The following is a 9429-nucleotide window of genomic DNA, read 5'->3' as shown; positions in this document are numbered from 1 at the left end:
TGTTATTTGGGTCTTGCCTAAGCCTTATAGCAGCTTTTATCAGCCTCTAGTTCTTTGGAATGGTAGGGCTCTTGACAATATTGCTCCTGGATAAATTAAACATGAGTTACGTGGAGTGATAATCTGTGGGCCTCTCTTTTCACACTGCATTCCCAATGAGCTGCGTGTTGGCCTGGTGTTGTTGCCTGTGATTTTAATGAAGATTATTCTTGTAACACGACAGTCGCCTGTTTGCTCCTATTCTCCCCCCCCCCCCCCCCCCACCCGCCAAGTATTTTCTCTTCAAATTGTGTTCTTTTGAGCAATATGTGCAGCATTTGTGTTTTATTTGAAAAGTTTTTGCTCAAGGTTAATCACCAGTTAATCACGGATATAATGGAGGATATTCAGCACATTTCTCAGGTTGATTAGTGATAACAGTTTTTTTCAAGATTTCACATTCACGTCAACCAGTTATCGATTAAACAGTACGCTGGGTGACACGTCTTTGGCTGCATAATTGGTGGTTGCTTTCATCCTGTATAAGCAATGTGGGCTCAAATCAGAAAGGGCAAAGCTCATGGTACTGGATTGGAGCCTCGTGCCTTCTATTGTTCAGCTTCACAGGCTGATAGTGCTCGGGGAAACCTCAGAGGATTCTCAAAGGAGTAAGTGCACACTTCATGGCTACTCTTAAAATGGAACTGATGTTTTATAAATAATTTCAAAGTTACAAACATCAGCCTTGAAATCACAGCGGTTCAATGATATTCATTTGGCATAAGTGAGTTGCATTTCTGTGTGCTTTTCATCAGAAATGGCTTAAAAAGTAGAGTTAGTCTGAATTTTTCATGCCATGGGCTTACTGGGGACAGTGGCCATGTTCCTCACTTCCAGACGTCTGACAGTGCATGGCAGCAGAAATAACAAAATGGTCACAAACCCCAACTGCACTCGCTGGGTCACACAGGCTCTTTAAAATTTAAAGGGACTAGCAACAGACCAAACAGTTGATAACGGGCCAGTAGCAGGTGATAAAAGAAGTTTTCTTAGGGACATTAGCCCTTCCGCTAACTTTGTGAGTCCTGATGTTATGTCCTCACCATTTGTTCAGCCACATAATACACATCAGAGAGCACGAGGCGTTCTCTAAGGGTCTGTAGTACCCAGAAGATTACAACATTTCACAAGTGCTACTTTGTTACATAATTGGTAGCAGACAAAATTCACACGTTAATAATTATGCAGGAAATTCTAAATTCCATTTTTTGAAGGGGACGGGCTCAAATTAGCAGTGTGGATAGCTTATGCATTATCCCATACTATCGTTCTATCCATGTGTTAATTGCCATAACTGACAGGAAAACAAAGAGAAAAGATAGAAATGACTAACAATGACATCTGCAAAGCCTTATTCAAGAGTTAATGGCCTGTGTTTGTGTTTGCGACTGTGTAACAAATATTTGATAATGATTCAAAAGCAATGCAAATTATACAATTTTAGTATATTTTTTGGTATGAGAAGACTTCCATTTTGGTTTTGTCATTTGTATTGATGCAACAAATATGAAAAGTGAATAGTGCAGAAATACCACGTCAAGATTTTTTATCATTAGCCTAGTAATACATATATACTGTATATTATAAACAACAAAAACCATATATTCTAAAAATAATTCTCCCACATTGTTCATATGTCTGTTTTGTCACTGCTCTATACTCAAGATAAAAAGCACATGTATAAATATTTGTTTTGCTTGAATAGTCTCCAGAGTGCAGGCTCAGGTAGGCATTGGCTCATGAGCCATGTCACTTGTATTTCCACTGAACACCACGATCACCTGTCCTGAGGGTAATTTGCTGTGAGGTTTGTGGTAAGGAATCACGGTCGGGTCTGGACATCAATAATGAGCAGGTGTAGGAGTGCACTTCTGCCGAGACGTGTGTCTTGGTGTGTCCAGGGAGCTCTGCTAATAAGGGTTTAAAAGCCACAACTGTCCACTCCGCCCCTTTACAGGCCTCCAGCTGTCTTTTCTGTCAGAGAGCACCCTGATTCCCTCTGACAGAGCAGATCACTGGTGGCAAGAAACCCCAGGGGGGAGGGAGGGGGGGGGGGGGGATAGTTGTGTCAACAAAGTACAAAGAACCAATAAACTAGATGAGATTAGTCGGGCTGGTTAATTAAAGACTTAAGGTGAATACAAGTTGCGTCTTGTTTTTTTTTAATCAGTTTTTCAAATCAAAGAACCTCGAAGAAAGGAAGAAATACGTCACTTTGATTTATTGATGGAAATTGCGATGTGACGTCTGGCAAACAACATATAAATAACTTAAAGGCCATCTTAAATGCATTCCCATGAAATTTTTAGTGCCGCTGTAATATAAGCCACTACCTGTCATGAATCCCAAATAACCTTGGCTCTATCCTCTTATTTCAGCCCAGTGTGCCTCATCCCTTATTACTGGCCTGACAAGGAAATGTTTACCCATCCGACAAGAGACACGCCATTTCATAGTCGGAAAAAGCAATTTCACCTGACTGGAGTAGCACACAATGTCCCCATATCCTTGCCTGCTATAATTTTGTTGTCATTTTGTGTGCTGTGATCACATCATTGAAGTGACAGTGCTGGGCATTAGGTAAAGTCCCTAAGCCAGTGCTCACTTTCAGGCTTTTTCTCCCCTTGTCATTCACATTGATTAGATTAGACCCAGGTGGCAAGCAGCTTCTTTTGGCACGACAATAAAAAATGGTGATACAGCGACGTAAGGAGAAAAAAAAGCATGTTGTTTTAGGCTCAACTGAACCGCCGCTGGTTTAAGGGGGAAAAGTATTTTTCATAATTACATATTTTTGTATTTTATGGATTATTGAGGGATTATTCCAAAGGATATCTTTAAAATATATTTGTTGCAATTTCATAAATATTTTTTGACACAATGCAGGCATTGACAAATTGACATATTGATGCGCATTTTAGATTTAAATCCATTCAAATACAACAACTATGTAGTAGAAAGATCATAGCTACATTTCAAGAAGCTCATCTGGTCAATGGTGGGTGCAAGGAAGGGGGGAGAGATCCTAACACACTATGCTATCTCCCGCAGGGACATGGCTGGCCGGGCAAAACAAAACAGCCCCCCCCCCCCCCCCCTCCTCCTTTTCGGTTATGTCCACTAGCTTGATGAGCCAGTAGAAAGGGAGTATATAATCTGATAAACAGGCACCAGAGCGCCTGGGGAAACAAATGGAGTTGCTGCACGGGTGATTCAACAAATGGTTTGTTCAGGGAAAAAAAAAAGAAAAAGCGAGCCCGTTTTGCTTATTAAAGATCAGTGATGGAAGTGAACCATAATCCTGTAATGAGGAGAGCAGAGAGTGGCCTCTTTTGCGTGGGCACTGACAAGCCTGTGCTTGCATGTTTCACAGGAGCAGATAGCTGTACCGTATAGCTCCATACTGTAATGACCCGTCTTGTTAGCTTCAGAAATCCAAGGCAGTTCCTTTGAGATACGAACTTGTGGATGCACCAAAGGCCTTGATTGGTCTTCTCTCCTCTGTCTCGGGTAGAGATTACCGTGAGTTAAGAGAGTCTAACTGGACCAAAAGTTGTTCAGTTGAGTGACAATTGTCAGCTTTTGATGTGGTAGTCAGTGATTTTATTGACGGTTGAGTTTTTCGTCCACCCCCCTTTATACACACAGACGTTATGCAATGGAATAAATCTCCATAAGAAAATGTGTTGATTGAGCACCTCCATGACACAGCTCATTAGGGATGTATTGAGCTTCATTATTGTTCAATTGTACCCAATGGGCCATATAAATCTAGTGCAATAAAAATTAACAAAGGCCTTATAATATAACAGTGTCTCCAAACACTTCACTTTAGCAGTCTGTGTTATCTCTGTTTGTAAGTTAAGCCTGAAGGTAGTGGAAGGTAATCTCTCTGGAACTACGGGCTATTCAATATTTCATTTTATTTTACAACAAAATCATCCTGACAATTTATTTACACTGCACTGAAGACTTTTGGTCTGATGGAGAATGTGATGACATTTCTGTGGTGGCACATGTTCTCTTTTTTTCTATGTTTAACATACTTTAACCAAATTTAGATTTTTTTTTTTTATATCCTTTTGTGAGAAACAAAGAATTATCTTTCTTGTGGTTCATTATGTATATGCCAGTAATACGTCAACGAGACTCAATAAAAGTTGATTGGCCTCCAAAATATGTTCTCCAAAAATATCAGAAGATGTTCCTTTACTCTCTGTGAGATGCATTTTCCACAGCAGCCCAGTTATCAGTCCACTGGTTCATAACTTTAAGCCATCAAATATTTATCAGCACTGGGACTCATAAACACATCTTCAGTGGGACGCCATGATTTCACGCTATATCACAAACATTTTAAGGCATCAGATGCACTGCCTGTCATGGACTGTCATTTTTGGCGTGTTAATAATACATCTTGGGCTTTTTCGGCAGACATACTTTGGCACTCATAGCGCATAAATAGGTAAATAACGCGGAAAAATAGGTAAATAATGCCGCCGCCAATCTTTACAAACACTATACTTTATTATGTTTTACTTTCATATTCACTAAGAGAAACTTGTCTGTGTCCACATATTTGAATGAAGAAAAAAAAACATCACTTCACAGGGCTCCTCGATTCCTAATTAAGAGCTGTCTAATTAAATTACTGCCTTGAGTTAACCAATGGCGGCGCTTGTTTCATTAGCAAAGCGGGGAGAGTGATGGAGAGAAAATCCTTCCTGATTGCAGGCTGGTGTCAATTGGCTAATTTGCTGCCTTCGCAGCAAGTCATAGCAGGGCGTTTTTTTTTTAGCATTAGATCTGGAAAGACGCGTGCAAAAGCTGGCGATATAGTTTGAACAAATAGTGGCTTCCTTTTGAGCTATGCAGGTCGAGAATTGCATCTCGCCAGCGAGTAATCTCTCCAAGAAATGTATGAATGTGGGCAGTGGCTTTTCGAGCGCCGACGGATCAGAGCTTTCACTACGGGACCATCCTATTATATCTGCAAGTGACAACCTGGAGAGAAGTTCACCTCTGAAAAAAAACTCCAGGGAGATGACGAATCAGTCAGAGGCAGACAATTTCCCTGACTCCAAGGACGCATCGGGGGACGTCCAGAGGGGCAAACTCTCTCCTGGTCTACTCGGAGTCTCTGACATCCGTCATCATTTCGATGGATCTGCAGGAGAAAGGTGCATCTTTTCTCCATCTACCCAGCCACAGCCAGTCTCAGCAGCTCCCAGTGCCATGTTCCCTTACCCGACCCAGCATGGACCAGCGCACCCGGCTTTTTCCATCGGAAGTCCCAGCCGCTATATGGCCCATCACCCGGTCATTACTAACGGAGCGTACAACAGCCTTCTGACCAACTCCTCTCCGCAGGGCTACCCGGCAGCGGGCTACCCGTACGCGCAGCAGTATGGACACACTTACCAAGGAGGGGCTTTTTACCAGTTCTCCACGGCACAAGCGGGACTGATCCCGGGGAAGGCGCAGGTGTATTTGTGCAACAGGGCCCTGTGGCTGAAGTTCCACAGGCACCAGACGGAGATGATCATCACGAAGCAAGGACGGTAGGTGCACGAGGACGGGCTTCTCTGTTGTAAAATGAATGAGGTTTCGCCGTTATGGAGGTTAACATCACATGCATGTTTCACCCCATCATAAAAAAAAAGAAAAGTGACTCAGGGCCTAACATGTGATAATCTCGCCTGATTTCTGTGCCTTTTTTTTCTAGTCATCAGGGGCGTTTAATAAATCTGTCTTCCTTTATTTTCCGCAGACGAATGTTCCCATTTTTAAGCTTCAACATTTCTGGCCTTGACCCAACTGCTCACTACAATATATTTGTGGATGTAATACTTGCTGATCCAAATCACTGGCGATTTCAAGGAGGGAAGTGGGTGCCATGTGGAAAGGCAGACACAAATGTGACAGGTATACTATAATGAATTTGTTCCTAAATGTTTGGCAATCGAGCTGATTAATTCGATATTTCGTTTTGTTATATTTTTACCCGAGTATGTTGTTTGTCATTTACATTTTTTTTTAATTCGTGGCAAACGATTTAATATATATATATTTTACATGGTTTCATCCTTTGAATTTCCACGTATTGTTTTTAGGAAATAGGGTTTACATGCATCCGGATTCTCCAAATACCGGAGCGCACTGGATGCGTCAAGAAATATCCTTTGGAAAGCTAAAGCTCACAAACAACAAAGGTGCCTCCAACAACACAGGACAGGTAATGTAACATTATAACCAACTCGTCAAATTATAAATAGAGTTTATATTTTTATTGTAACAGCAGATCCGACCATTTTTTCAATGTCACTTTTCTGTCATCTCGACTGAATGGCCTCTCTATATTTTGTCATTCGGAATGTTTTTCTGCCTTACTGGTGTCATCCACAGGCCAATAACATTTGCAATAATGGTAAAAAATAAAGATAACAAATTCATATTCAAGTTAAAACTGGTTAAGCCTCGTGCTTTAGCCACCCATCCAAAGTTTGATGGCGAGTTTCTGACGTGCTTGAATCTCCAGATGGTGGTTCTCCAGTCTCTCCACAAGTACCAGCCCAGGCTCCATGTGGTGGAAGTAAACGAGGACGGGACAGAAGACACCAGCCAGCCAGGAAGAGTCCAGACTTTCACCTTCACAGAAACGCAATTCATCGCCGTCACAGCTTACCAGAATACCGACGTACGGTCACTTCTGAATCCACACAACACAGCAGAAGGCTCACTTGTTCGTTTTTACAGATCAAAGCTCATCGTGACAAATGAAAAAATCTCTGAATTTTTAAATAATCTTTATCGTAATCATTTATTTTATAAAGATTTAGAAATACGCGGATTTGAACTGAATCAAGAATATTCACATGGCTTTACGTCTATGACGCAGTCCGCGTATCTCCAAACACGGGCTGGTTTTCTGATATCGTACATTATTTTTCCACAGATTACGCAACTGAAAATCGATCACAATCCGTTTGCTAAAGGATTTCGGGACAACTACGACACGTAAGTTTTCTTTGATTCTCGGGGATTTGGCCCTTCCATTCGATTGCAATTCGTTTTATGTGTAAAGCACCTTCATCCTATGGCATGTTGCAGTAAGGTGTTGCGCTATTATCCTATTTAAAACACTTTAATGCAATTGAATAATCCTGCTGATAAGGAGGAAGCTCCTACAATTTCAAAGAGAAATAAAAGGAAAAATAAAGCGATACATCTTCATTGAACAGACATGATTCAAAGTAAAACATTGAAAAATATTTATCCAAATATATAATTAATTATTTTTATAATTCAGAAAGAAAAAACAAATAAGCAAATTGATATTTTTCTGACCACGATTGCATTGTTTTACAAGTGTTTGAGCAATCATGTGATTCTCTCTAGAATGGCAGAAGTCCCTTTCCCCACATGCCGGGTGTATGGTATATTTCTTTGATTTCTAGTGAAGCAGCTACAGCGCACATCGTAGTCACTGAATTGTTTCTGTTCTTTCTTTCTTTTTTTTTTCTTCTCTCTCCCATCTTTGCAGTGTCTACACAGGCTGCGACATCGACCGCCTAACTCCATCACCGGGTGACTCTCCGCGTTCACAGATCGTGCCGGGTGCGAGATACGCCATGCCTAGCTCTTTCCTGCAGGACCAATTTGTCAGCACTTATGCCAAATCTCGCTTTCACCCTGGCGTGGGGACGGGCCCTGGCACGGAGCGCAGCGTCCCACTCGGCAACAGCTTGCTCTCCCCGCAGCAAACCGACGAGCCCACTGTTGCCACCCCCCCGCAGCGATGGTTTGTCACCCCTGCCAACAACCGACTGGACTTTGCTGCCTCGGCATACGACGCCGCCGATTTTGCCGGCAACGCGGCCACCTTGCTGTCCTACGCAGCGGCCGGAGTGAAGGCTCTTCCCCTGCCGACTGCAGGCTGCTCCAACCGGGCCCTTGGCTATTACGCAGACCCGTCGGGCTGGGGAGGACGCACGCCGCCGCAGTACTGCGGCGTCAACAGCAAATCCAGCTCGGTGTTTTCCTGCTGGCCCGCGAACTCGATCGGTGGCAGAGCAGGGACCAACTACCTGGCCGAGGAGGGGGACTCCATCGCCACGGAGAGGTCGCCGATCGTCGGCTCGGACGAGAGCAAGCCCAAGGACATGGCATCCGAGTCGAGCTGGATAGAGACGCCGTCCTCCATTAAGTCCATTGATTCAAGTGATTCGGGAATCTTTGAACAGGCGAAAAGGAGGAGAATCTCACCTTCTGCCACGCCGGTTTCAGAGACAGTGTCCCCGTTAAAATCTGAGCTGCTGGCACCGAGAGAGTGTGAGAAAAACTGCACAAAGGACATTGGTTATTACAGTTTCTACCCTCACAGTTAAAACAGTGTGTGCATTTCTATCTATCTATCTATCTATCTATCTATCTATCTATCTATCTATCTATCTATCTATCTATCTATCTATCTATCTATCTATCTATCTATCTATCTATCTATCTATCTATCTATCTATCTATCTATCTATCTATCTATCTATCTATCTATCTATCTATCTATCTATCTATCTATCTATCTATCTATCTATCTATCTATCTATCTATCTATCTATCTATCTATCTCATTTCAAGTGAAAAAAGGACTGACACCTCCACAGTGAATGGCCAAAGTGTAAATTCTTCCATGGCTTAGGGCACCTTGTTTCCAGAAAACACTGTAATTGTGAAAATAGTGTATATACTATTGAGGATTTGGTGATAGTGATTGAATGTAAACAGAATAGATTAAATCAAACTAAATAGTGTTTAAAAAAAAAAACTTCTGTTGAATAGCCTAGTACACTAAAATATCGATAACCTTGTACATTAAATGTTATTGTGTAGCATATTGACATACTAATCCCTGTCAGTAAAAAAAAATGTATTTTGTACTTTATCGATGTAGGCTGCCAAAAGTTTACGACGATCTTACGTTCATGATACATGTGGTTACAATGTTGGTAAAGTAGACTACGTATTTTCTTTCAGTCGGTTAATTGTCATGGCCTATATGCTATGATGTTGTGAAAATCTCTGTATCTACTGTAATGTGATTGAAACATAATAAATTAAGTCATCATCAGGACAACCAATTCAGATTTTATTTGTTTAATACCAAATGTAAATGCGCTATAGCTACGATGTCATATGTGTCAGCTCACGTTCACAATTCAAAGTTAACCAGTTGGTAATCAAGGATTAAGAAAAGTAACGCTACCTGATATTTGTATGATTCAATTTTGCAGCAACATTAGTTGATAATGACTTTGTCTGCCGATCTACGAGGGTGAAAACAGCAACAACAAAAAAAAATAGAGTTGTGAAGTCACCAAGTCGTCTTCGGCCAGA

The 9429-nt window shown here is 41.7% G+C and overlaps 1 protein-coding gene across 1 annotated transcript; it reads left to right on the top strand.

The window, feature by feature from the left end:
* Positions 1–4591: 4591 nt before the first annotated feature.
* On the top strand, positions 4592–8605 carry tbr1b (T-box brain transcription factor 1b). Its single transcript, XM_037488398.2, has 6 exons — positions 4592–5600; positions 5810–5964; positions 6153–6274; positions 6578–6736; positions 6995–7056; positions 7583–8605. The coding sequence occupies exons 1-6, from the start codon at positions 4909–4911 to the stop codon at positions 8424–8426; spliced, it is 2034 nt and encodes a 677-aa protein (XP_037344295.2). The 5' UTR covers positions 4592–4908; the 3' UTR covers positions 8427–8605.
* Positions 8606–9429: the final 824 nt, after the last annotated feature.

This window comes from Pungitius pungitius, chromosome 10 (assembly GCF_949316345.1).
Source record: "Pungitius pungitius chromosome 10, fPunPun2.1, whole genome shotgun sequence".
Taxonomy (NCBI): Eukaryota; Metazoa; Chordata; class Actinopteri; order Perciformes; family Gasterosteidae; genus Pungitius; species Pungitius pungitius.
The sequence above is the reverse complement of the archived record's forward strand: the minus strand, read 5'-3'. Positions and strand labels throughout refer to the sequence as shown.

Bases quoted from the DNA above. Each gene is read 5' to 3' on its own strand.
- tbr1b (XM_037488398.2), top strand. From the start codon at position 4,909: ATGCAGGTCGAGAATTGCATCTCGCCAGCGAGTAATCTCTCCAAGAAA. The intron at 6,737-6,994 runs GTACGGTCACTT...ATTTTTCCACAG, and splicing joins CAGCTTACCAGAATACCGAC to ATTACGCAACTGAAAATCGA. The intron at 7,057-7,582 runs GTAAGTTTTCTT...CCATCTTTGCAG, and splicing joins TTTCGGGACAACTACGACAC to TGTCTACACAGGCTGCGACA.